Source organism: Globicephala melas, chromosome 5 (assembly GCF_963455315.2).
Source record: "Globicephala melas chromosome 5, mGloMel1.2, whole genome shotgun sequence".
Lineage (NCBI taxonomy): Eukaryota > Metazoa > Chordata > Mammalia > Artiodactyla > Delphinidae > Globicephala > Globicephala melas.
In genome coordinates, this window is record NC_083318.1 from 51,880,418 (window position 1) to 51,907,736 (window position 27,319).

General features: G+C 47.1%; 1 protein-coding gene across 1 annotated transcript; it reads left to right on the forward strand.

Moving 5' to 3' along the window:
* Positions 1 to 25,015, forward strand: SLC34A2 (solute carrier family 34 member 2). The gene is made up of 13 exons (XM_030832191.3): positions 1 to 115; positions 8,838 to 8,952; positions 9,056 to 9,190; positions 10,239 to 10,367; positions 11,849 to 11,992; positions 13,406 to 13,517; positions 16,238 to 16,433; positions 17,221 to 17,316; positions 17,752 to 17,872; positions 19,035 to 19,202; positions 20,614 to 20,730; positions 20,833 to 20,957; positions 22,529 to 25,015. Exons 2-13 carry the CDS (start codon positions 8,841 to 8,843, stop codon positions 23,204 to 23,206), a joined length of 2,133 nt encoding a protein of 710 aa, XP_030688051.1. The 5' UTR covers positions 1 to 115; positions 8,838 to 8,840; the 3' UTR covers positions 23,207 to 25,015.
* The last annotated feature ends 2,304 nt before the right edge of the window (positions 25,016 to 27,319 follow it).

A 27,319-nucleotide genomic window follows, 5' to 3' on the forward strand; every position in this document is an offset into this window, starting at 1 on the left:
GGCGTGATGACTGCAGCTGCCGCCGGCCTTTTTGCGCAACACCTTCCTGATATATATCAGCGCGCCGCGCTCCACCTGGGTGCCTGCTCGGGTCCATTACCTGCGCAGAGTGCTGGTGAGTACCGCCGCTGGGGTCAGGGCGCTTCCTCCTCCCTTCTGGCTCTTGAAAGAACCTTAATTCACTTTTAATTTACTTAATTCTTTTAGATCTCCCTCTATCCTGACCTCAAGGAACTTCGCTGGCTTTGGGCTTGGAAGAGAAAAACATAACCTCCCCCAAATTTTCAGATTTTTCTTTTTCTTCTTACTGTTTCTACTTACTGTTGCCGCTGTTGTTATTATTTCAGCTCCTATGACTACACTCTTAGTAGTGGCATACTTGGGGATTCCTACCCCGTAGAATCAGGACTAGTGGACTCTCTTTTTGGTCATTAACTAGCTGTGTGATCTGAGGGAGGTCCCTGTGTGCCCCTGGACCTCAGTTTCTCCCTCTTTACAAGAAGAGGAACAGAATGGTCTGTCTTTTCTTCTGTCTTTCCTTCGCTGAAAATTCCAGGTTTGGGTGGCTGTCCAGTGATGCCATGCCTCCCCCAGTGTGACTTCCACGTGCTACTGTTCTAGTTTGCAGCGTTATTTATCTAAAGTGACTTGCAAGATACAGTCCTGGTTTGCTGGTCCCATCGGGGCAGGCAGCATCAGACAACCTTCCGCTTGTCTGGAAAACAGAGCCCACAATTTTTCAGTGTTTTCGGAGTCAAGGTACCAGGCTGGCGGGCTGGGGAGCTGTGTGTAAGGTGTGGCTGTGTGGGGGAGCTCAAGCATCTCCAGGTCAGAAAGGGAGGCATGTGGAGTGGAGTTAGTTCAGTCTTCAGATGCCCTGGGTAGCTGGTACTGAGGTGAAGAGAGTCTCTCCTTTTCCCTTAATGAGAAGCAACTTTCTCAAACTTGTTGGTTTCACGGAGGTGGCTTGTGGATTTCATCACTTCAACTTTCTCAAACTTGCTGGTTTCACGGAGGTGGCTTGTGGGATTTGTGTTAGCTCTGCTTGCTCCAGCCCTGTTTGACTTTTTCCCTTCCTGGCTCCTGTGCTGGAATTCTTTAACCTGTTGTCAGTTGAGTGTTCTTGAAAAAGTTGTGCCTCATGGCAGTAACCATTGTTTCAGATTGTTAAGTGTCTTTGAATCTCTGGCCCCTGCCAGGCCAACTAGCTGATAATGATCTCTTTCTCTATTTTTGTAACTTTGGGAACTGCATGCTTTGTAAAGGTTTGGGTGTTAAACTGCCCCCTCCAAAATCCACCCTAAGTCACTCAACTGTTTCACTGAAACAAGTCCCCAGTGGTGGGAGGATGGATGTCTGGGTTATTGCTGTTAGACGTGAGTCAGACATAAATGTGGCCTGAATTCACTTTAATGAAGAAAACATCTCAGGATCAGTGATTTAGAATAAAATTTTAATTTTTAGCTACCTTCCACACCGCCTTCCTCCCGCCTTCCCCCCAACTCCACCCTGGGGACAGAAAGGCAGTATCAGCTGGGAGTAGTCGGGGCATCCCAGAGAATTAATTCATCCCAGTGAATTTAAAAATGCAAAACAGTACAGAAAGAAGGCTGCGAAAAGATTGCAAGATGTTTATCTTTTATGCTTATCTTTTATAAATTAGCCCTTTGAAACCCCTGCCCCCCCCAAATTACAAAATAATTGATATGGTTATAAGTTAATTGCAGGATTTATTTTAAAATATCATAAATACAGATTGGAAGCACACTATGAAGGAGGGTGTGGTTTGGTAAGAGGGCCTTAGTTTAAAGCAGTAGCGTAAACATCTTTTTAAAATCCTATTAGTGCATATCTTCAAGAGTCTAAAGCCTTTCATCAAGGTAAAACTGAGCCAATTGATTCTCTGTCTCACATGCCTCCCTGCTCCACCACCCTGTTCTCTGGGGATTATTTTGCTTTGTGATGGCTAGAGGAAGCTGAAGGAAAGTAACCACTGCCCTCTTGGGAATTTTTGAAGTCTTGGTCATTCTTTCAAAGTAAAAGATAATATTTCTTGAGAACATTGGAGTCAGAATACCCAAGCTTGAGTTGTCTCTGAAGGCTTAGTGCGATTTGAAGGAATTCATTTCTTTGTGCCTTGGTTTCCTTTTCTGTAGAATGGGGATAACATTGGTACTAAGGTATAACTACTTCAAGCAAATTGACAGGAATACATCAAGTGCTTGTGAGATTCAACAGGTTAATTTGTGAACAGGGCTTACTGCAGTGCCTGACACAAATCACTCAGTAAGTATTTGGCTGGCAGACACTGTCTGCACTGCCCTGCGTGCTGGGAGCTCAAGGTCATTCTCCCTGTGCTTGTGGAGGCCACAGCCCGGTGGGAAAATGCCTGCGTATTGAGGTCTCTCAGCAGGAGGATGCCCCACGCCTCCTTCCTCCTCTCCCCACTTCTTCAGATGGCCTTGAGCTGCTGCTGTTCTGATCGCAGGTGGCCCCGGAACAGGTCCTGGTTGGAGAGGCTCAAACAATGCAGAGCATAGGGGTTGGGTGACTTCCAGGTGCCCTACATTTCCCTGCTGCCCAGGTCTGAGAAGGCTGAGCAGTTTATTTTCCTTGGCCTACAAGAGGCCCTCTTGGCATTGGGTACACAAGTGGATGCAGGAAATTGAGCCCAAAGAGTTATCAATACAGCCAGCTCAATTATAGGGAGGAGCTTGGGGCGGGGGCAAGGGAGCAGATGTGCAGTCATAGTCACTAATCTTGTGCCTGGGCAATAGAAAACACTCTTCTGGGTATTAGTACCAAACTGCCAAAAGGGATGACTTTACCCTTCTCTCCTTTTGGCAGGTAGCAGGAGAGTACTAGAGTACAACCTTGGGGGAAGGCGGGGAGAGGGAACAGCTGAATCGGAAGAATAGGGATGGGAGAAAACCTTTGGAGGGGAACACAGGCTTCAAGGACCCCTCGGGCCCCCAAACCCCTTCCCAAGGGAATCGGGTTCCAGACAGGCTAGTGTCTGCCACACCCCTGGGAGCAGCAGCCTCAGATTCAGGCTACATCTTCTGTCTGGCCAGTGCCTACTAAAAGTCTTGGCATATGCCGAATCCAGGCCTCTGGCATGCCTGAGCCTTTGTAGGGAATCAGCAGCCTGCCGTTAGAGCATCTTAGCTGGCATTTCCAGCTGTCTGAATGACTAGGCAAGAGTGACCCCTGCAGAGGTGTGAGCCCAGCCAGCTATCTCAGACACCTTCAGAGCCCCCATTGAGCCTGGACCTGAGGCGCCTTGCTGCTTTGATGCGGCCCAGAGCATAACTGCTCCTTCCTGTCTTGGCACCTGGCTGAGAGTTCTATCGAAAGCCTCTCCGGCTTTGGAACCAGCAGTCCTGGGTTGAAATCCTGACTAACCCTAGGTAACTGTGGACTTTTTTTTTTTTTTTCGGCCGCACCGTGGGGCATGTGAGTCCTTAGTTCCCTCAGCAGGGATCGAACCTGCACCCCCTTCATTGGGAGCGCGGAGTCTTAACCACTGGACCACCAGGGAAGTCTCACTGTGGGACTTTTAAACTTTTTCTGTGCCTCAGTTTCTTTGTAAACTGGAAAGAAGACTTCCTTATTATAAGGTTTAATGAGGTCACCGATCACATAGGACACTCCCCATGGCAAAACAAACGTTAGATCCTTTTCTCTTAGGTGCTTTGGATTCATTTGTCAGCACAAATATTTACCGAGGTCCACTCAGCTGTGCACTGAGATGAAGAGCTTATGCTCTGGGGCAAAGTGGAGTTGAGGCTGTTCATTGTTTGTGATGCAGTTCATTTCACAAAGTTCTGAGTGTTCACTCTGCCAGGCACTCTGCTCGGGGCCTCACCCACACTCATTAATCAATTAGTCTCACAACAGCTCAGTGAGTATTCTCCGCATTTTTGAGATGATGAAACCGAGGCTCAGGGTCACACACAGTGAGTGGCAGGGCTCTGCAAGGCCCTCACCTACTGCATGGTTCTCTCTCTGCCGGTGCTATGTGACAAGCAGTGCTATGTGACAAGCACTAGGGTATCAGCGAACTGAACAGCTGCCTGGTCTCGGGACTAATCATGGGCCATTTGCTCCAAGCCCTCCTTTCCTCCAAATCTGCGGGGTGAGCCTACTTGGAGCGCTGGGGCTTTGCTGGCCGGGGAATCCGGGGGAATGGGGCTCCACAGCCACGCTGCCTAATGCAATGGTTGGGTGCCAGGTGGCCTGCATTTCCCCACTTTCCAGGTCCTGAGAAGAGCAACTTGAGCCGGGGCGTGGAGGGGGGGGCGTGGTGGTGCGGAGGTGCGGGGTGGGGGAGGGCTGGGAGCCGGCGAGCGGGGTGGGGGCAGCTGCCTCAGAATGTCCTGGGCTGGGTTAGATGACTCCTGGTTGCCTGCCCCTCTGGGGGACAGTGCTTCGGTGTGTGGACCTGCACCTCCTCTCCTTACCTGCAGGCGACTAGCACGGTGAATGCCCAGTGAGTGATGGTGGAGTAGATGAATGTACCAGGAAATGAAGAACAGTGGTTCCTCGGTGTCTGCGGGAATTGATTCCAGGACTTTCCCAGAATCCCGTGTATAAAATGGTGTAATATTCGCACATAACCAATGCGATCCTCCCATATACTTTAACTCATCTCTAGACAGATTCTTTATAATACCTAATACAGTGTAAATGCTATGTAAATAGTTGTAAATAAAACGTAAACACTATGGAAATAGTTGCCTGTGTGCTGGAAATCCAGCTCTTGCTTTTTGGAACTTTCTGGAATATGTTTTTTCCCCTGAATGTTTTCCATCTGTGGCTGGTTGAATCCGTAGATGCAGAAGCCAAGGATAAGGAGGGCCTACTGAACTGGATGAGGAGAAATGACTGCTTCCTCAGGGAAAATTTGTAAAGGGGATTTGGGCTTCTGACAAATGGCTGACCTTGGAGTAGGGGAAGCAAGATTTCCAGGAAGGAAGAGTAGAGAATTTCATTAGAAAGTTGCCTTTGCTTCTTGGTGACGCTGATTAATAGTAAATGAGGACCCAGGACCTGGAAGGGAAGGAAGCCAGCACAGGCCTTGCACAGAGGAAGCATTCAAGGTACCCTAGCTTGTGGGATCCCTTACAGCCATATTCTACTCCTTTCTGTCCAGTTCAGTGGAAAAGGGTATCTGCCCATTCTGTTGCTTGTATTATTGTGAATTACTTGGATGTCAGACCACAGACGTGTCTGTTTCTGAGTTCGCTAGACGCTTTGTTCAGTTCTTGAAAGAAAATGATTCTGATCAGTCAGAAATCCAGTCACCGGAAACAGTTTAAATAATAGCACCTTACTGCTGATGAGAATTTCCCAGGTGGCACTGCTGTGACATCCTGGTTGCAGCTTCTTGATACAGTTGCTCCATCCAGCAGATCTTGGCCAACCCAACTTGCATATGGTAATGAGGAACAGCGCTCATCAGTAAGATTCAGGCTTGAGTTGTTTCCTGGTCATGATCAATGTGGGTCTAGGACACAGCAGACCTTCTAGGGTTTCCCTCAGCAAACCCTATATGTTGACTCCTCCATTCACAAATATACAGTACCTACTATGTGTAGTCTGCTGAATGCTGGGAGGAAAATCCTAACAGGGTTTCTGCCCTCTAAAACTTCAATTCTAGTTGAGAAGGCAGTATAAGTGTGCATAAATGATAGGAGAACAACTCTAGGGTGAATTAAGATTATAAGAGAGAGAAAGATGGTAGAAGGTCGCAATTTCCAAATTTTTCCTTCAGAATGCCCCCAAGAGCAGCGAGGCAGATATTTAAATCCTTGGGGGTCTGTGAGTAAGCCCAGAACAGCCAGTTGCAAGCTCAAAGCAGTTTTTTGTGTTCTGTTTTCTTTCCTTTAATTTTTAATGATACATCTTGCATTTTGTACTACAATATGTCCATGCTCATTTTAGCATGATCCTTGATAATCACACAAGGTTTACAATATGTCAGTCACTGTTCTGAGAGCTTTTAAAACATGACACACTTGATCATCACCATAACCCTTCAGGGGATTCGTCAAATGTAATTCATCCACTGGTCACATTATTTAACATTCCCTTTGCCCCAGTTGTGTGGGTTAAAGCAGTGCTCCAGGAAGATATGTCTGTCACAGCCAAAGATATTGGGGATATGGCCCATAGCCTCACTGACAGGTGGAGTTGTGTTTAAAAACTGGCTGTGTCACTCACCTACTGGGTGACTTTGAACAAGTTGCTTAAACGTCTTGGAGCTCCAGTTTTTTCCCATTTGTGAATGGCGATGCTCACGACCCTTTTCTTGCCTGAAGACTAAATGACATAATATACGTCAAGCACCAGCACAGCCCCTGGCACCTCTTTGGTACTCATTAAAGTGATAGTTGTTGTTCTCAGAAATCAATTGAAAGGTATTGCAGTAATGTGTGATGGAGTGCCAGGTGAGTCACACCAGTAGGACACATGCTTGAGTGGCTGCAGGAGACTCTGGATTCAAACTGACCTGTGTCCAAGGCGCTACCATGTGGGACCTTGGGCAAGTTATAAGTCTCCTTGTGCTTGAGTTTCTTCATCTGTATAATGGGAGAATAAAAACACCTCCCCGCACGGGTGGCAGGGAGGTGGGGCACAGCCTGGCTCAATAAGTATTGGCTTTTGCTGGCGAGGCAGGTCCCAGCATACTGCTCAGAAAGTGCACGAGGCGTGTTGTGTGTCAGGCCCTGTGCTGGGTGCTTCTTAAGCTGAAAGGAAAGACCTGGCCTGTGCCTTCCTGGAAGCCAATGACTGCGGGATGTTCCCTGTGATCGCAGAAGTACGTGCCACGCGCTGCAGCTGCATGGGGGAAGTCGAAAATTTCCCTGGGCCAAACAAATTCACGAAATCCTCTCATGTTGGGGACTCACAGAATCAGCTTCTTTTAACTTCTAGCTTTGTCAGTATGAGTGACAGTCACAATACAGGTGTCCTGAACCATTTTACCTTTGTGGGTTTGGGGGTTGGGCTGCATCTCTTAAAAGAATATGGAAAGTTCAGATAGAAGAAAATAATCACAGATAATCCTATCACCCACTCTGAACCCCATGGAACATTGCTGGTTCCTTACTGAGATCATACTGTGAATGGGACATAAATGTGCCTTTTATTCACCATTCATCTAAAACATTTTCCTGGGTTTTTTTGGTTTGTTTTGCTGGTTCTTTATAACATTTTTAATGGCATGCTATTATGCTGTATGGATGTACCATAGTTAATACAATAGTTTCCTGTTTTTATTTTTCACTCTGTAAGTTATAGTGCATTTTGGCCTGCATCACATTCATTCATCAACCAATATTTATTGGGCACTGTCAATGTCCCAGGCAGAGCTGTAGACGCTGAGGATGCAGTTATGAGTAAGACAAAGCCCCCTCTCTTGGAAGGGCTTACATTCTGGTAGGCAGGAAATAGATCTATTGAAGAAAAATAGGAAAGGAAACGAATAGACAAAGGTTCTGGGAAACCCTCTCCCAAGAGGTGATCAGAGCAAAGCAGGTCGTTTTGATTTTCTGAGGAAAAAAAAATGTTCCTAGAATCTTTTTTTTTTAATTTTATTTTTTTATACAGCAGGTTCTTATTAGTTATCCATTTTTCCTAGATTCTTAATTCCTAGAAGTGAAATTATCGAGTCAGAGATGTTTGAAAAATGTAGGGCATTTGAGGCATTTCGCCAGCTGCTTTCCAGAGCTTCAGCTGTGCTTAATTCACTGCATCTTCTCCAGAGTGACATATTATACTTGAATTTTTATTTATTTTTTGCTAATCTGATAGTTGAAAGTTATCTCACTGTTTTGGTGTGCATATCTCGGGTCGCTGATGAGGCTGAACGCCTATTCTGTAATAAGTATTTTAGCCACTTGTACTTCCTTTCCTGTGAATTGTTCGTTCCAGTCCTTTGGGCCGCATTGTCTGGTGTGTCAGGACAAGGACTGTGAGTAGTGGACGTCCCGGCTTGTCGGGGGCCAGGCTTCCTCTCCATGGAACTGAGAAAGGCTTTGTTGAGAAAATGGGTTATGAGGAAGTCTCTATCAAAGGCTGGGAAGAATGTAGTTCTGACAAAGGGTCGTTAATCCAGGCAGCATGGCATAGTAATCATTGCTACTATTTACCGGGCACTTTCTAGGCATCACTATTAATCTCATAACCCTGCAAAGCATGAAGAATTGTCCCCATTTTATAGATGGCTCAGAGGCATAAAGGGACTTGCCTAAACACACACCCACTGAGAAGTGGCTCCTGTGGGATTTGAACCAGATGTAATGTGTCATGCTTCTCATAGAAGACCCAGTAGCAGGTAAAGCAGGTAGAATGTGTATCAGTGTATACATAGACATTAAGTCCACTGGATGAGGTTTGGCGCAGATCTGCAGTTGAACTTGTCCCTTAATGAGCAGCAGGTGGGGAGCCCATAGGAGTGTTGTGAGGACTTGGTGGTACCACAAGTTGATGAAGATGAATGGGTTCGTGTTCCCTTTCAGACTAAGGGAGAGAGTCAAGACAGAGGCCAAGACAGACGTTAGAGCAATCAAAGGAAGATCAACTGATGTATATAGATTTGTGGCTTTGGAAAACTTGGAAACAGCGGTTTGACTTAGTGACAGCCTGGGTGAGCGATTGAGGGAGGCCTGCAGAGGTGTGAAATATGGTGCTTAAGGGTCCATACTTAGAAGGTATAAGGACGAAATCCCTTAACTCCCCGAAATCGTTGCAACCACTGGCCCTTCTTGTCACAGAAACTGAGTGTGCCTCCTTTCAGTGGCTACTTCTGTAAGCTGTTTTCCCATCCACAGACCATGGCTCCTTGGCCTGAGTTGGAAAATGCCCAGCCTAACTCGGATAAGTACATCGAAGGGGTCGCCGGTCAGCAGTCCACCACACCCGCAAAAGGCAAGGAGACCGGCAAAAGTACGTGCCATCCCTCCAGCCCTGGGCTGGCCCCCTGGGAGGACACCAGGAGACCCAGGCTTGGTGTCTCTTTCCTCATCGTCTTCCCTGCTTGTTTGGGCAGATGACACCGACACCCCTGTCACCAAGATTGAACTTCTGCCCTCTTATTCTACCATGGCACTGATAGAGGAGCCCACAGTGGTGGAAGACCCCTGGAACCTGCCCGAGCTTCAGGACACGGGGATCAAGTGGTCAGGTAAACGAGGCCAGCCGGGGCAGGCGGGAGGGGACTGCCCGTCGGCAAGGGATTGAGGTTACCAGCTTCCCAGCGTCCCCTCCTTCGTGTCGGCCTCTCCCTTCCATTGTTTGAGCAAAAGTCCTGGCTAGGGGATGCCACCCAGCTTAAGAGTCAAGCATCCTGTGATGACCGGGGGATGTTTTTGTTCTTTCATTCGTTCATTCAACAAATGTGGGCCGGCACCAGGGTTATAACCAGGCCAGACCCTGCGCTGATCTTTATAATCTATTTTGTGCTGAACCAGGTCCCAGGTACTGTTCAGTGCTGCAGATGCAGCAGTAAATAGATGAGGCCCTGCCTCTGAGAGCCCCGGGGGTTGGGGGAGAGGAGTCCCCTCACCTAAATGTGGGCATCAGGGAAGGCTTGCAGAAGACAGACTCTACAGACAGAACAGCTGGGGTGCAGGCAAATGCTGTACTTCTTTTCCAGGCAGGGTGTGAGGTCTGTGCGGATCAGACAGCTGGGAGGGTAAAGGAGCTGGGAGGAAGTGAGAACCACTTGAACAGTGAGCGTCGAAAACAGCCACCAAGGAGGTAGCCTCCCGGGCTGTATGAGAGCCCAAGCCGTCCCAGATGGAGTCTGCGATGGCTGCCTTGCGGCCACTTTGTAGAAAGTATTCTGTGCAGTTCTGAAGGTGCTTAGGACAGCCATCATCTCTGACCCCACGCTTAGCAAGGGGCAAGTGCTCTTAACGGCTCAGCAGTGACCCGGGTTCAGCCCAGCACAAGCCTTGCCCGGCTTGGCCTGTGTGTGCCCCAGGGCCCACGGGCCCCTCCTCCCAGAGCCAAATGCTTTAGAGACATTTCACCACAGGTTTCAATTAAATGGAGTACAGTGGTAATTGCTTTGAAAACTGCAGCTGTGGACACGTCCCATCTCTAGGTCTTGTGATCCATAGGATGACAGCTGCCTGGCTGGGAGGGAAGGTGGGGGAGTTCCGAGCTCATTGTCAAACTTCTCAGTGTTTCGGACACTAAACGCCTCCATGCCTTTTCCCCTCCCCCAGAGAGAGACACCAAAGGGAAGATTCTCTGTGTCTTCCAAGGGATTGGGAAATTTATTTTACTTCTGGCATTTCTCTACTTCTTCGTGTGCTCCTTGGATGTCCTCAGCAGTGCCTTCCAGCTGGTTGGAGGTATGGATGGAAGAGGTCAAAGGTCTGGGTTGGGGGTGGTGTTCTCATTGAATTTGGTTTGGAAAGTCACAGCTCAGCAGGCCCCCTCCAGCTGCAGCCTCCTGGAGTATTTTAGGACTGGAAGCCACCTCAGATCATCTTGTGAAGTCATGCCCCCATTTTACAGAAAGGAAAACTGAGGCCCACGAAAGAGCTATGACTGGCTGGCTGAAGTGGCTTAGGCCAGAGCCAGGGCTAGAGCCAAGGCCAAGCGATCAGCTCCATGTGTTTGTCTAGGAACACTGGACAGGAAGCTGTTTGACCTAAAGGTTTATCTGAGGGATCCGTGCTGTCTTTGGGCTTCCCCACCTGAGGGGATTATTGAATAAGAGTGTTCCTAGGCTAAAGCCACTGCTAAAAATCAAAGCTGGCCCTTTGCTGGAGAAGGATAGGGGTCCTGTGCTAGGGGATCTGCATTCAGAGCAGTTGCCTAAACACCTCCCACCACTGAGTGTGGCTGTGGAGGGTGAGGGGACCTGGAAGTGCAATCACCATACGCTTGGTCACCTGTGCATCCCTGATGGGTGACAACAGTAAGAGCCAACACTTTGAATGCCTACTGAAGTAGGCACTTCCAGGGGCATTGTCTTAACCATTCCATCCCAAAAGTCCTTCCCACTTACAGAGGAATAGGCCAAGGCTCAAGAAGGTCACCGCCCTGCACTGAGTTTCACAGCCATAATTGGCATAGTGGGATTTAAACTCAGATCTGGTGACATGGAAGACCATAGGTTTCTGCACCCCTTGGTGCCTTTCTTGAGAACTCATCTTTGTGACCTGGGAGAACTGGGAAAGTGTGAGGAGCAGACCGACTTGCTGGATGCCACTCTGGTCCCCCTGGTCCAAGGCAGCATCAGTAAGGGGCCTTGCACTCTATCTCAGACAAGTCATTCCACTCTCCATTCTCTGGGCCTCAGTCTTTTTTAACCAATGTATTGGAGGGTGGATTGATGGTCTTAGAGGCACATTCTCAAAAGTGACACTCCCAGAATTCAATTATAGGCTGGGGCTAGGGGCTGGGGTCTAAGGGGGTAGATAGAAAAGAATGAGAAGATCCACTTGGGTAAATCTTCTGAATTGGGAATATATCCCAGAGACAAGAATGAGGGCATCAGGAGATGCACTGGCACTCATCAGGCCAAGTACAGAGTTGAGGCCATGTTCATGAAAAGAGAAGACTAGAAGGGGACTTGCTGATGAAAGTGGTTGAAGGATGGGAGGGTGTAGGGTGAAGGAACAAGAGGAACAGGGGTGGATGGGGAACTAGGTCACAGAGGCAGAGTCAGGGCAGCAGAGAAGCACTGGGGAGAAGCCCGAGGAAGCAAGATGCCCAAGATAAAAGTCTGGAGGCTGGTACCTATGGCCAGCTGGTCTTGACCGGAGACTTCTGTTACTCAGCACCCACCTAACCCCCATCACGTGGCCATGGGTTTGTTTTTCAGGGAAGGTGGCCGGGCAGTTCTTCAGCAACAACTCCATCATGTCCAACCCTGTGGCGGGGCTGGTGATCGGGGTGCTAGTGACTGTCCTGGTGCAGAGTTCCAGTACCTCCTCGTCCATTGTCGTCAGCATGGTGGCCTCCTCATGTGAGTCAAGAACCCATGAGCCCAGATAACATTTCAGGCATTTCCCTGTTCAGCTGGGGAGGCTGGGATTTACTCTGAATGTATCCGGGCTTATCACCATTACCTTCTTATCTTGTCTAACTGTGATGTGTTCAGCTTAGATCATAGGCAGTCTCCTGTTTCCCTTCCCATGGCTGAGTCTGAAAATTGGCCCCAAAGCTTGAAGACTCAATTCTGAATTCTCTAGAACTGTGTTATCCTGTCCAGCAGCCACTAGCTACATGTGGCTATTTCATTTCATTTATTTATTTATTTATTTATTTTTTGCGGTACGCGGGCCTCTCACTGTTGTGGCCTCTCCCGTTGCGGAGCACAGGCTCCGGACGCGCAGGCTCAGCGGCCATGGCTCACAGGCCTAGCCGCTCTGCGGCATGTGGGATCCTCCCGGACCGGGGCACGAACCCGCGTCCCCTGCATCAGCAGGCGGACTCTCAACCACTGCGCCACCAGGGAAGCCCCCTATTTAATTTTATTTAACCTTAAATTCAGCTGCTCAGCTGCAAGAGCTATATTTGAAGGGATCGGTAGTCATATGTGGCTAGCGGCTGCCATATTGGACCACATAGATTTAGAACATTTCCATCACCGCTGTCAGGGCTAAGAATAAAACCATGTAATCACATCACACACTGGCTTTGGGGCAACTGAGCTTGGGGAGCTGACGTTCCAAACTTGATCCTGTTCAACATTTGCCCTCGCTAAGTTGAGACAGACCCTCTGGGGTGGACAGTTTGAACTGGTTAATTTTCAGCCCAAACCAGCATTTTAGCTAAAATTAACTAGACTTTTGGAGGCCAAATTAGAAAAAGTTATTCATTACTTCTTCAAAATACTTTCATATGTTAGAACATGTGGCAATATATTAATTTTGTTAGAAAAAGAAATTATTCTGCCATAAATTTGCCATAATAAATACACAAGTCCTTACACATTGTTTGTTGGTCTCTTTTAAGCTACCCTTGCATCTGTAATAGGGAGGACAGAGGAATTTAGAAAGAAACTTTTAAACTGGGTCCACAAAAGGGCTTTATGGAGACTCTGAATTCCCTGTAATTAAGTGCTGAAATTTTTTTTATTTCACACTGTTTGATTTTATTTTTAATCCATAGGAATTAGAAATTGAAACTGAACAATATTTTACAGAAAGTAAAATTTTTTACTTATTTTTTGGTACATGTGCATTTTTCTATAGTGAGCTGTCCAAGCTTTTGTCAGATTCACAGCGAGGTACAGACCCTAAAGAGGTTAAGAACTGATGCTTTAGGGGATTGCCAGCCTGAATGTGATCGGCTTGCCTTGGGCCACACCAGGAACACGGCCAAGCTGCCTTCCTCAACTTACTAACTTGATAACTTACTCTTTTCCACCCTCCAGTGCTGAACGTGCAGGCTGCCATCCCCATTATCATGGGGGCCAACATTGGGACCTCCATCACCAACACCATTGTGGCGCTCATGCAGTCAGGAGACCGGAGTGAGTTCAGAAGGTAGGAGGCACAGCATCAGCCTTTGCCACCACCCGTTGGGGTTGACCAGGTTGTCCTAACTACCGTTAACATTAGAGCATGTTTCTTATCCCTAGACCTCTTTAGAAATAGACACAGTGGAGTATGGCTGGGGTTGGGATCACATACTTATCAGTTGATTAAACTCAGCTCCCTGATATGCAGGGCTGGGGTAATAGTATCTGTCACTGCCGTGTTGTCTAAAGGAGTTAACACAATCATACAGATAAATGCTTATCAAGGTGCCTGGCACACAGTCAGGGCTGCCTGAATACAAGTTCTCGCTAGAAGCTTGACCTGTGGTGTAAAACAAGGCCAGTTAGAATAGGATTTACTGTCTCACTTAGAAATAATTATTACCTCCTAAAGCTTCCATTTTTGGCCAGCTCAACCCATGCCACTTTTTCTTCTTCACTCACATGCCAATAAAAGGCAACATAGAGCCTTTGTGAATGTGTAAGATCTAAAAATGGGGCAGGATAAATACAGGCAAAGGAAACCCTTTTCTTCCAAAAGTTTCATGTGAAAATTAAGCACATTTCCCAGCCTCTCTTCTAACTGGTGGTGGGCTTTTTCCACAGCTTGTTAAAATAGAGAAGCAGTCCCCATCCAAAAAAACCAGACACTCTAAATTGAAAAAATATGTGCCCCAAATGGTCATATCATCATTATTTACCAAGATATGGAAGCAGCCTAAGTGTCCATCAAGACATGAGTGGAAGAGTGATGTGCGCACGCACACTCACACGCACACACACACACACACACACACAATGGAATACTACTCAGCCACAAAAAAAGAAAGAGATTTTGTCATTTGCAGCAACATGGATGGACTTGGAGGGCATTTTGCTAAGTGAAATAAGTCAGACAAAGAAAGACAAATACTATATGATACCACTTATATGTGAAATCTAAAAAATACAACAAACCAGTGAATATAACAAAAAAGAAGCAGATTCACAGATATGAGAACAAACTAGTGGTTACCAGTGGGGAAAGGGAAGGGGGAGGGGCAAGATAGAAGTAGGGGAGTAAGAGGTACAAACTATTAGATATAAAAGAACCTGCAAGGACGTATTGTGGGGAATATAGCCAATATTTTATAAGAGCTATAAATGGAGTATAACCTTTAAATATTGTGAATCACTGTATTGAACACCTGTAGCTAATATAATATTGTACACCAACTATACTTCAACTGTGGCATCAGACATCTGTGGCATCAGACAAATGACTGGCTGGCTGGGGGTCAGCTAACACCATCCCTCATCCATGGGTGGCAGTGGATGTCCTCAGAGACATTCATTTTCCCTCAACCATGGCTAAAGTCTGGACCCTGAAGAAATGTTCTGAGGTCTAAATAATAATACACGTTACCCAGGGTGTTTGCTAATTTGATCTTCTCAAGGAGCTAAGCAGACTTTTCTCTGCCCCATTTTATTAACATAGGAACACAAAGAGGTTAAGTAACTTCACTGAGGGGCATAGCTGGGACTCGATCCAGGTTTTCTTATTGGAAATTTTGGGTTCTTTTCACTGTTACGCTAACTTTTACCTCTGGATGTATAAATACACGATCTATGGAAGTGCCTGCGCATAGGAATATAATTGGCTTAGCTCACCCCCTGTTTGGGATATTTAAATAGATTGCTTTCAGTAACATCTTTGGAAATGTGTATTATTCTTTCCTGGTAATTTTTTCCTGGATAGATTACTGTATCAAACACACCTATAAGGCTCTTTAAACATTTTGCCAAACTACAAAGAAATATTTGTATCACTTTGCATCAGCAGTGTATGAAAATGTCTTAAATCACCCTCTCCAGGAAGAATAAGTTAACTTTGTAAAATATTAGTTAAAATGGTATGTGAAAATTTGTACGTGCAAATAAATAAATTGCAAATTTCTTTTATTACTGGTGAAGTTAAGCATTTCCCCCTACATGTTTAATAGCTTCTGTCCCTTCATGTCCCATCTTCTATTTGTTTTGGGTATTTCTTGACATGCAGAGTTTTTTTAAAGGAACATTTTTTCATCGAGGGAAAAAAAACTATAGAGTTTTTTTTTAATCTGGAGATAGGTAAGATGGAATTCACGAGGAATCAGTGAACCTTCTCCGGTAGATGCAAATTGTAGTATATATTAGCTTTGTTTTCTGTAGAGACTGTTCAAATATTTGATCAAAGTCTCAAGATCTTACAGTTAAGAATTCAGTTGTATAGAAGGCTCTGATGGTAACCTTCATACTGGCCCCCGCCTTTCCAAAATGAAGGTCGTCTTCCATATGCATGATTTGAAACTGGTCTTGATGAAGTTTTCTCAAACAGTGCTCCATGAACTAATAATTGCAGCCAAAACACATCTAGTTCCCTTTTCCCCAAGCAGAGCAAACTGTGTGTACTGTCTGATCTGGTGGGAAAGGTTCTGCCGGACAGTGGGAGACAAGGGTCCTGGACCCAGTGCTTCTGCAGTGGTCTTCAATTCCTGCGTGCTCGCTGGCCTTCAGTTTCCTCATCTGTTGAATGGGGATCTTCATACCACTCACTCTGGGGTTTGCTGTGAGAACAAAAGTGAGACTGTACGCCTCTATGCACTCAGATAGGTGGCACCTGGCCGGTGATACAAGTGATGACCTGCCTAGATGGTGCCCAGTCGCTTGTTGACTAATCTGGCTCGGGATGGGGTTCGCCTCCTGCAGGGCCTTTGCAGGGGCCACCGTCCATGACTTCTTCAACTGGCTCTCTGTGTTGGTGCTTCTGCCTCTGGAGGCTGCCACCCATTACCTGGAGCGCCTGACCAACCTGGTAGTGGAATCCTTCAACTTCAAGAATGGAGAGGATGCCCCGGAGCTTCTGAAAGTTATCACAGATCCCTTCACGAAGCTCATTATCCAGGTAACTCGCCTTCCTGCAGAGAGGGAAAGGCCCCAACACCCTCCCCTGCTCCCCCCTCACCGGGCTGGGATGGAAGAGGTGGATGAGGGTCTGTAAAAACTGCCCTTTGGCTGCCTCTGAAAAAAGCCAAGGGAGGTAGAACTTCAGGGACACCCGATGAGATGGAGTCATTGGCCTTTATTATCTCCTTGATTTCAACAAGTGTATCATCTTTATTAGGATGCGGGCAGGTGGTGGGGGTGAGCGCTTCTCTAGACTCAAGGACTCTCTACTGGACACCTGGGTGCTTTGTTCCCACTACTGGCCTCGGCACCCGTGGGCTCACTGATTCAAGTAGCACCCTGCTCCCAGCCAAAGAGGAAGGGTTTACTGCCTTTCCTTCCATCTCACCCCTCTGCTCACTAGGGTCTGTCCATATTATTGAAATAAATGAAAGGAGGCTTTGTGGATGTTGCCTTGGGGAGAAGGAGCCAGTTTGGACCTTGCCCTTTCACTCTTACCTTCTGTTTTTCTTCTGTCATTCAGTCATCTGATGAATATCTACTGCATGCTTCTTAGATACGGGTTCATTGTTCATACAATCATTCATTTATTGAACACCCACTGACATCTGGGTGCTGTGCTCTGCCCTGAGAGTGTAGATAGAGTGAGTCCCAGCTCACACCTTCAGTGCAGTTCACACCCTCACAGTCCGGTTCACATCCTCAGCCCTTTTTAACAGCTTAACATCTGTCCCACATCAGTTCTGAGAACGTGCTGACTCTCTTCTGTCCATTGCTTTCCTCAGCTGGATAAAAAAGTTATCAACCAAATTGCAATGAATGATGAAACAGCCAAAAACAAGAGTATGATCAAGATTTGGTGTAAAACTTTTACCAGCATGGTAAGTTTCTGAGAATGTTGCTGGGTGGGTGAATGCTTGGGTCTATACTTGATAAAGCAAGATCTTGCATTTAGATTGGGCATATAAAAGGTAAGGGGAAAGAAAAATCAGGGATTCCTGAAAAATCAAAACTAGCCAGTGAGAATCCTTAAGTCCTCGAATGCTAGATGGGATGGACAGACATTATACAGTAGGACAGACAGAACCAGCCCACATCATGGACCCATTATTCCTGGCTTGTTATTCTCATGCCTCCTGGCTTACCTCTGGCTGCCTCCTTGCTTGCATTTATGGAGGGACCCATGGAAGCAATTCATCATACTTACGGTGCACGAATTGTTATGGGTCTCCCCTGACGCCTCGCATTTCCTGCCATTCCCCACCAGAAATGAGTGTTATGGACTATACATAGCATTTCTCATGTTTGCCACTCAGACTGAGAGGAATGTCACCGTCCCCTCGCCTGACAACTGCACCTCTCCTTCCCTCTGTTGGACGGATGGTTTGCACACCTGGACCATCAAGAACGTGACCCACCAGGAGAACATTGCCAAGTGTGAGTGAAACTCACAGAGTGTCAGCTGCCAGGACAGGCTGTCTGGGGTGATGATAGGTGTTTCCTGTCTGTGTGGAGCCCCAGTAAGTGAAGGAAAGAAGGGCAGTGAGATTCATTGAACGCCAGTCCTACACTGGCCAATGAGCTGTGAGCTTTCACAGCAGAGGAAACTAAGGCTTAGGGACAGGGGACAGGCCCCAGGTCCCCCCGTAAGGGGCAGAACTAGGACTTGGTATTCAGTTCCTCTTTCAGTTCCAGACGGATTCAGAACTCCTCAACAGATACCAGAGTGGTCCTTCTATGTGCTTCAGTATCCCTTTGGCAGTACCTCTAGGGAGATGACAGCCTGATTTGAAGGAGATGTGGGGCACACACAGAACACATTCACCCTCAAGTCATGAGTCCCTATGGTCCAGCAGGCCCCATATAGCAGGGCTATAGCACTGAACAAAGCAGTGCGCTTGCATGATGCTCCAGTTCTTTAAGAAGCTATACTGTTGCCTCTGGACTCTTTTATGGCCCTGACGTTAGTTCTTCTAATTATTTATTCCTTATATACCCATTTGCATATCTCTGCTTCTCCTCCTCTCTGTGCATCCCACATTAATTCTGAGCCATATACCTTAATACTCCAGGTGTGCTTTACCTCACAGAATCAAGTGAACGTATCACCTCCCGTGTTCTAGGTTCTATACATCCATTGATATAAGCATGTTTTTCTGGAATCATCATGGGGACACACAGGGATTTTTAAAAAACACAAAGAGTTTGATAATTAACAATAGCTCCCACTCTGACTTGCCCATCCTACCCCACCTTGCTCCTCAAATACTTTGTGGTAGGCATCCTCATTATCATGAGTAAAACACAACATGGGATTTAGAGGCAGAAGAATGGGGCTGGAAACCTGGGTCTGCCCCTGGATTTCACTACATCTTCACCCTCATGAGGTCCCATCGGCCAGAACATAGCCTCAGGGCTACACTTAGCTGCAAGGGAGGCTGGAAAGTGTGGTCTTTATTCTGGGCTGCCTTGCTGTGTGTCAAGCTGACAACCAGGATTCTGTTGCTCTGAGATGGAAGGATGCTGGGGAATAAGTAGCAATCTGCGGCTGTCAAGGGTTCCATGCCCTCCTAATGAGGGCATTCTGTGGTCTCTCCAGGCCAGCACATCTTCGTGAATTTCAACCTCCCGGATGTTGTCGTGGGCACCATTCTCCTGGTAGTCTCCCTGCTGGTCCTCTGTAGCTGCCTGGTCCTAATTGTCAAGCTCTTGGGCTCTGTGCTCAGGGGGCAGGTAGCTGTTGTCATCAAGAAGACCATCAACACTGGTAAGCACACTGCCCCCCATTCTGGACCTTCTAGGGGATAGTGTGTCACTGTGGTCCCTCCAGGGGCGCTCCTTTTGATTCTCCTCTAGCAGTGGCCTCTGCATGGAGTTTCTCTCTGGGCTTTGATAAGTTGCGGAAGTTAAGATGCCACTCACCCTTGAATCTTCCTTAGTGTCTTGGTTGGAGCCTGGGAAGAAGGCACAAGCTTCCATCAGATGTTTGCAAGGTCCTGAGAGAGAGCCAGCTCATATCCAGAGAGCTGTGAGATAGGCCTTCCTTCCTGGCAGTTTCCCTGTTTGCCCAGGACTTTACTGGGTCTGTCAGGATACCTTAGGAAAAGGTTAACAGAAGTCCACCATGGTCCCTACTTCCCTTCGACTCTTGGGAAGAAAATGTGGTTCTGGATAAATACGTCAGCATTTTGAGGCAGGCAGTCAGACTCCATTGCTGAGAATGGCATCCTGGCCAATGAAAATATACCCTGTAAACTCTCCCTGTGAAATGGGGCCGAGGATATCTACCTCTCAGGGTTGTCATGAGGGTGAGCTGAGTACCCGTGCCCTGGATGCTTGCCGGCCGTGCGGGGCCTGATCCTGTGCTGGTGGTGCCGAGGGTGGGGTCTATAGGGCTTCCAAGCTGCTTCATATCCTCACTGCTCTTTTAGGTGGAAACAAAGGTGGAGGGTATGCAGTGTTGGGAGACCAGGACAGGAGGAAAGATAGAGGTCTGAATGCTCCAAGTGCTTTGTCATTATTCAGCTGCTGTAGCAAATTCTTGTAGGCTGGGTGGCTTAAACAACAGAAATTTACTTTTTCACAGTCCTGGAGACTGGGAGGTCCATGGTCAGGGTGCCAACACAGTTGGGTTCTGGTGAGGACCCACTTCCTGGTTTACAGATGGCCGCCTTCTCACTGTGTCCTCACATGGAAGAGAGAGTGGAGAGGAAGCAAGCTCAGCTTTCTATAAGGGTACTAATCCACTCATGAGGACTCCAACCTCATGACCTAATCACCTCCCAAAGGCCTCACTTCCTAATACAATCACATTAGGGGGTCAGGGTTTCAACATATGAATTGCGGGAGGGGGGAACGACACAAACATTCTGTCCATAACAGATTGGTTCAGCATTTAGAACTCCAGTGAAATGTATTTTTGTCTTCATAACACGTACCCACATCCTTGGTTCTACCATCTGAATATGCAAGGTGAAAGGATGCTGAAAATCCAATCTGCAATTTCAGACTTGGTATGGGGTGGGGAGGATTTTACACAACTTGGTATGGGGTGGGGAGGATTTTACACAACTCTGGCCAAGCCGTGCCCCCTGGGTCCTGTGGAGATGCCAGCTGGGCCTCCAACCCATGCCTTCCCCAGAAGGATTGTGACGCATCTCTTATCCTCTGCATTCCAGATTTCCCTTTCCCCTTTGCCTGGGTGACTGGCTACCTGGCCATCCTTGTGGGGGCGGGAATGACCTTCATCGTTCAGAGCAGCTCTGTGTTCACGTCTGCTATGACCCCTCTGATCGGTGAGTTTCTCCCTGGGTCTCCATCTGGCTGACATTACCATCTTCTGTCATCCTCTGGGGCTAATTCTGTGGGCTTTGTATTTTCACCCCCCCCCCCGCCAGGTATCGGTGTGATATCCATTGAGAGGGCGTATCCACTCACGCTGGGCGCCAACATCGGTACCACCACCACCGCCATTTTGGCCGCCTTAGCTAGCCCAGGCAGTACTTTGAAGAGCTCGCTCCAGGTCAGGAAATGCTGCATGGGGCCGGGGCTCTGTGGGTGGGATCCAACCCTATCCATGGTCTTGTAAGCAGATGGTGTTTAACCAAGAAACCAAGCCAGGCTTTTCTCTGTTATGTCCAAAACTGTGATGTGGAGAAGCCACGGAGAGACAGATTTGAGAACAAAGCCATCTACTCTTTAGAGTGGTAGTCAGACTCCCATCACCAGTGGTTGTTTAGACAAAGGTGGGGTGGCCATTTTACTAGAGGTGGAATGGGTATTCAGGAAGCATAGATACCACTTCCCGTCTCCTTGCCCTCCTCTTGGTGGACTCTGACTGGGCGCTGGGAGGTCACCTGTGTCTTGAGCCTGGCATTGAGAAGAATCAGGGGGACCTGCCTTGCCTGGATCAACTAGATGCCCTTGGGCAAGATGACCTTTGGTGTTTGAATCACTGTGCCACCATTTACACATGAAGTGCCCTTAGGTGACCTAACGTTTGAGCATCAATTCCCTCGTCTGAAAAATGGGAGCCATAATCCCTATCTCGTTAGGATTATTATAAGGATCTGATGAGGCACTGTCTAAAGCCATGCTGTTGATAGAAATATAGAGTGAGTATAGAATATGTGAACCACCCACGGAATCTGAAATTTTTTAGTAGCCACAGTTTCGAAACGTAAAAAAGGAACAGGGAGATTAATTTTAATAATGTGTTTGATTGAACCCATTATCATTTCAACATGTAATTGATCTAAAAATATGGTGATATTTTACATTCCTTTTTGGACGAAGTCTTTGAAATCCAGTGTGTATTTTATGCTTATGCCACATCTCAATGGATCGTGGCTAATGTATCCTACAGGGCTGGTCCAAAGCCCTTAGCATCATGCTTGGTACCTGGTGGGCACACCTAGCAAAGTGCAAAGTGCATGGCCTCTGGAGACAGGCTACCTGGGTTTGAATCTCATCTCCCACCTGTGTGACTCTAGGAAAATAGCTTGACCTCTTGGTGCCTCAGTTTCCTCCTACATGAAATGGAGATAATGTTGCCAACTCAGGGTATTTTTTGAGGATTGAAGTAATCCATAAAAGTGCTTGGAATTGTCACCTCCCCCATAGTAAGCACTCTATAAACATCAGCTGCTGCTGCTATTATCTTTATTAACTGTAGCCATCTTTCCTTGTCTCTCCCCTCCCTGAAATAGGGCCACTGAGCCAAGAAAGCCAGCTATCTTGCACACCTTTCCTTCTGCCCCACCAGCTCTTAACTGCTCAGCTGGAAGCAGCAGTGTCAAGGCACTGGGTGGCAGCGGGAACATTCATGAAGTTCATTGTTAGATTTGGCCTAAAGGACTTCAGGCCCTGAAAACTGAACTGTGATTCAGCCTGTCACCTCCCTTGCCCTCCCTCGCCCTCCCTCCCTTACGCCCCCACCAGACACATAGTAGGACCTCAGGTAATATGGGTCCCACTCTGGGCTGAGCTATGAAGACGAGGAAGACTCAGGCCTCCGCTGCTAGATGACGCCCTCTTCTCCCCAACCCCACTGTGCAGCAGACCCGTTCACCTGTCCAACCTCTTGCGTTTCAGATTGCCCTGTGCCACTTTTTCTTCAACATCTCAGGCATCTTGCTGTGGTACCCAATCCCGTTCACCCGCCTGCCCATCCGCCTGGCCAAGTGGCTGGGCAGCGTCTCAGCTAAGTACTGCTGGTTTGCCGTCTTCTACCTGGTCACCTTCTTCTTCCTGATCCCTCTGGCAGTGTTTGGCCTCTCGCTGGTGGGCTGGCCAGTGCTGGTGGGTGTGGGAGCGCCCATCATCTTTGTGGTCTTTCTGGTGGTGGCGGTCGGGCTCCTGCAGTCCCGCTGCCCGCGCGTCCTGCCCCACAAGCTCCATAACTGGAACTTCCTGCCGCTGTGGATGCACTCGCTGAAGCCCTGGGACAAGCTCATCACCATGTTCACCAGCTCCTGCCAGAGCCTCTGCTGCCGTGTCTGCTGTATGCTGTGTGGCTGCCCCAACTGCTGCCGCTGCAGCAAATGCTGCCGCGACAGCACGTACTGCCGCGGCAGCACGTACTGCTGCTGCAGGAAGTGCTGCCGCTGCAGCAAGTGCTGTGAAGACCTGCAGGAGGTGCAGGACGTCCCCATTAAGTCTCCCGAGGCTTTTGCTAACATGGCCATGGACAAAGAGGCCCAGGACAGGGTCCCCAAGTCCGAGGTGGATGCCTCGGGCACCAAAACCATTTCCAGCATCACAGCCTTGTAGGTAGGAGCTGCCTGGAGGCCGGAGGAGGACCCCACCTCCACCTCTTCCTCCACCTCGGGAGGATTTGTTCCCCGTTGAGAAATGACATCCGTCCCGACTCTCATTCCCTGGCCCAGCGTATCAGCCCGCACAGTAGTTTCATCTCAGCCCCATGCTCCCTGGGTCTTCCAGGCCTGGAAAGGCGCAGAACAACACTGAAAGAGAATTAGATAGTGAAACCTGGCCAGAGAGGTGGTCACACCTGCTGCCACACACAGCTGGGCTGGTCAGTAGGACTTTTTTTCAGACCATCCCCTTGCAAAGGAAAAGCCCCAAGGGTGGAATTGATGGCAGCTTCTTTGTCAAAGGCGCATATACACGTACACTTTTCTTTATTATGATCCAGCTCAGACTTCTCTGTTTTACCAAAGACCAGCTTCAACCAAGAGCAGTAGCCCCATGTGTCCCAGAGCCGCCCGATTCAGGGGAAATGGTGTAATTGTCGGGGACTTGGGTGAAGACCATAGATGTGGACCTTTCCCCCTTCTCAGTGCTCCCCACGTCCCCTGTCAGGGTTTTCTCACCCGGGCAGGGAGGGTTAGTCCCAGTAGTTTACCTGCTGAGCCCTCAAGTTTCCAGGATGGGAGCCACATCCGAGCTACAGAGAGGGTCTCAGAGAGCTTTGGCTCACCCGGTGCTCCAGTCATAAGAAGAGAGTGGTCCTATCCCTGAGCTGGCAGATGGAGGATGAGAGCTGGGAAATGGGGAACGTTTGGGGGAGATGTTTCATCTGCCACAAAGGCCTCGGGTGCTTCTGAACCTGGCTAATTTAGAAACCAAATTGGCAGACATTCTGGCTAAAGCTTAGTGCTGATAAAAATCATCCCTGCTGAGTCTTTCGGAATAAGATATGCAGGTTCTGAGTCCCCTCCACTGTGCCCCCTTGAATCACAGGAAGCACCTGAGCATGGAACAGCTCTGTGCCTCTCTCTGTCCTGTGCAAGATGACTGTCTGGGTCAGCTTTCGATGGTCAACTTCTGTCCATACATCCACCCACCTGTCCACCCATCTAAGCCAGGACCTCTTTCCCAGCATTCTCCCATACTCCCATAGATAGAAGAACTTTAATTTTCTGCCCTCTCTCCATGCCTGCAAAGCTCAAAACTGAGGGCAGAAACCAGGGCACGTCATCAAGTGGCAGTGGGGTCCTTGTGTGTCTGTGGGACCAAGAAGTGTGCTCCTTCTGGTCCCAGATGCCCTCTCTGTGCCTTCAAGAACCCCCTGTGGTATGTACACCTCCTCTTTCCCTTGCTTCTCATCCTCAACAACCCCAGGTCTCCCCAGAGACTGAGCGAGCTTCAACCAAGTCTGGGAAAAGGGGTCAGTGCAGACGTGCTCCCAGATCCTAGCTTCTCCATCACTCTCATAGGTTGTAGTACCAAACTGAGCCTTCCCCTGACCTTCCCTGTGTAGATACGGATTCCCAAACAGTCATTGATACTCTATATTTATACTCATGCAATGTATAGCATTTTTCATAAGTTATATAGTAAATAGTTCTGTGATTTGTGTCCTGAAACGCTCTCATTTGGAAACAAGGCTGGCTTCTACTAAGAAAGACCAACTTTGTACATTTCCTAATCCTGCCTTTTAAACTGCTTCTGCAGCCACACCCGTGTCACACAACCTGTAAATATGTAAGTTAAACCTGGGCAGGGCTGTGGCCTTCTTTGTACTCTGATGATTTTTAAAAATTGGATCCTTTTACCTGCGTTGATTTTTTTTTTTTTTTTTACTGGTTGTGGGAAATGAAAAATAAAAAATGATAATCAAACCCAAAAGGAGCAGGTTGCTTTCAATTACAGGGAAATGAGAGCCTCCTGGATCTATTTCCTAAAAATTTGAGGTCTTTCTCATTTAATATCACTACTGACCAACAGCAGCAGCTATATAATTTGTGGAGCCCCTCGTTCAAAAAGTGGGAAAAGTGCCGTCATAAGTACTAAAAATATCAAGCTTTCCTTTCTTCCACGGTTTCTCTCTTGATTTGTCTTCTTAAAAAATTGCTATTTGATGCTATGCTAAGTTGAAATTTAGAAATTATTAGCATGAATTTTTTTTCTTTAAGATCTTTATTGGAGTATAATTGCTTTACAATGTTGTGTTGGTTTCTGCTGTATAACAAAGTGAATCAGCTATACGTATACATATATCCCCATATCCCCTCCCTCTTGTATCTCCCTCCCTCCCTCCCTACTCCACCCCTCTAGGTGGTCACAAAGCACCCAGCTGTCCTCCCTGTGCTATGCGGCTGCTTCCCACTAGCTATCTATTTTATATTTGGTAGTGTAGATATGTCCATGCTCTCACATCGTCCCAGCTTTCCCTTCCCCCTCCCTGTGTCCTCAAGTCCATTCTCTACATCTGCGTCTAGGTTGATCAGAACCATTTTATCTTTTTTTTTTAGATTCCATGTATATGTATTAGCATACGGTATTTGTTTTTCTCTTTCTGACTTATTTCACTCTGTATGACAGACTCTAAGTCCATACGCCTCACTACAAATAACTCAATTTCGTTCCTTTTCATAGCTGAGTAATATTCCATTGTATATATATGCCACATCTTCTTTATGCATTCGTCTGTCGATGGACACTTAGGTTGCTTCCATGTCCTGGCTATGGTAAATAGAGCTGCAATGAACATTGTGGTACATGACTCTTTCTGAATTATGGTTTTCTCAGGGTATATGCCCAGTAGTGGTATTGCTGGGTCGTATGGTAGTTTTATTTTTAGTTTTTTAAGGAACCTCCATACTGTTCTCCAGTATCAATTTACATTCCCACCAACAGCGCAAGAGGGTTCCCTTTTCTCCACACCCCCTCCAACATTTATTGTTTGTAGATTTTTTGATGATGGCCATTCTGACTGGTGTGAAGTGATACCTCATTGTAGTTTTGTTTGTTCGTTTGTTTTGTTTTTGTTTTTTGTGGTACGTGGGCCTCTCACTGTTGTGGCCTCTCCCGTTGCGGAGCACAGGCTCAGTGGCCATGACTCATGGGCCCAGCCACTCCACGGCATGTGGGATATTCCCGGACCGGGGCACGAACCCGTGTCCCCTGCATTGGCAGGCAGAGTCTCAATCACTGCGCCACCAGGGAAGCCCCTCATTGTAGTTTTGATTTGCATTTCTCTAATGATTAATGATGTTGAGCATTCTTTCATGTGTTTGTTGGCAATCTGTATATCTTCTTTGGAGAAATGTCTATTTAGATCGTCCACCCATTTTTGGATTGGGTTGTTTGTTTTTTTGGTATTGAGCCACATGAGCTGCTTTTATATTTTGGAGATTAATCCTTTGTCAGTTGCTTCATACAAATATTTTCTTCCATTCCGAAGGTTGTGTTTTCATCATGTTTATGGTTTCCTTTGCTGTGCAAAAGCTTTTAAGTTTCGTTAGGTCCCATTTGTTTATATTTATTTCCATTTCTCTAGGTGTTGGGTCAAAAAGGGTCTTACTGTGATTTATGTCATAGAGTGTTCTGGCTATGTTATCCTCTAAGAGTTATATAGTGTCTGGCCTTACATTTAGGTCTTTAATCCATTTTGAGTTTATTTTTGTGTATGGTGTTAGGAAGTGTTCTAATTTCATTCTTTCACATGTAGCTGTCCAGTTTTCCCAGCACCACTTATTGAAGAGGCTGTCTTTTCTCCATTGTGTATTCTTGCCTCCCTTATCAAAGATAAGGTGACCATATGTACATGGGTTTATTGCTGGGCTTTCTATCCTGTTCCATTTATCTATATTTCTATTTCTGTTTTTGTGCCAGTACCATACTGTCTTGATTACTGTAGCTTTGTAGTATGGTATGAAGTCAGGGAACCTGATTACTCCAGCTCTGTTTTTCTTTCTCAAGATTGCTTTGGTTATTCGGGGTCTTTTGTGTTTCCATACAAATTGTGAAATTTGTTGTTCTAGTTCTGTGAAAAATGTCATTGGTAGTTTGATAAGGATTGCACTGAATCTGTAGATTGCTTTGGGTACTACAGTCATTTTCACAATGTTGATTCTTCCAATCCAAGAACATGGTATATCTCTCCATCTGTTTGTATCATCTTTCATTTCTTTCATC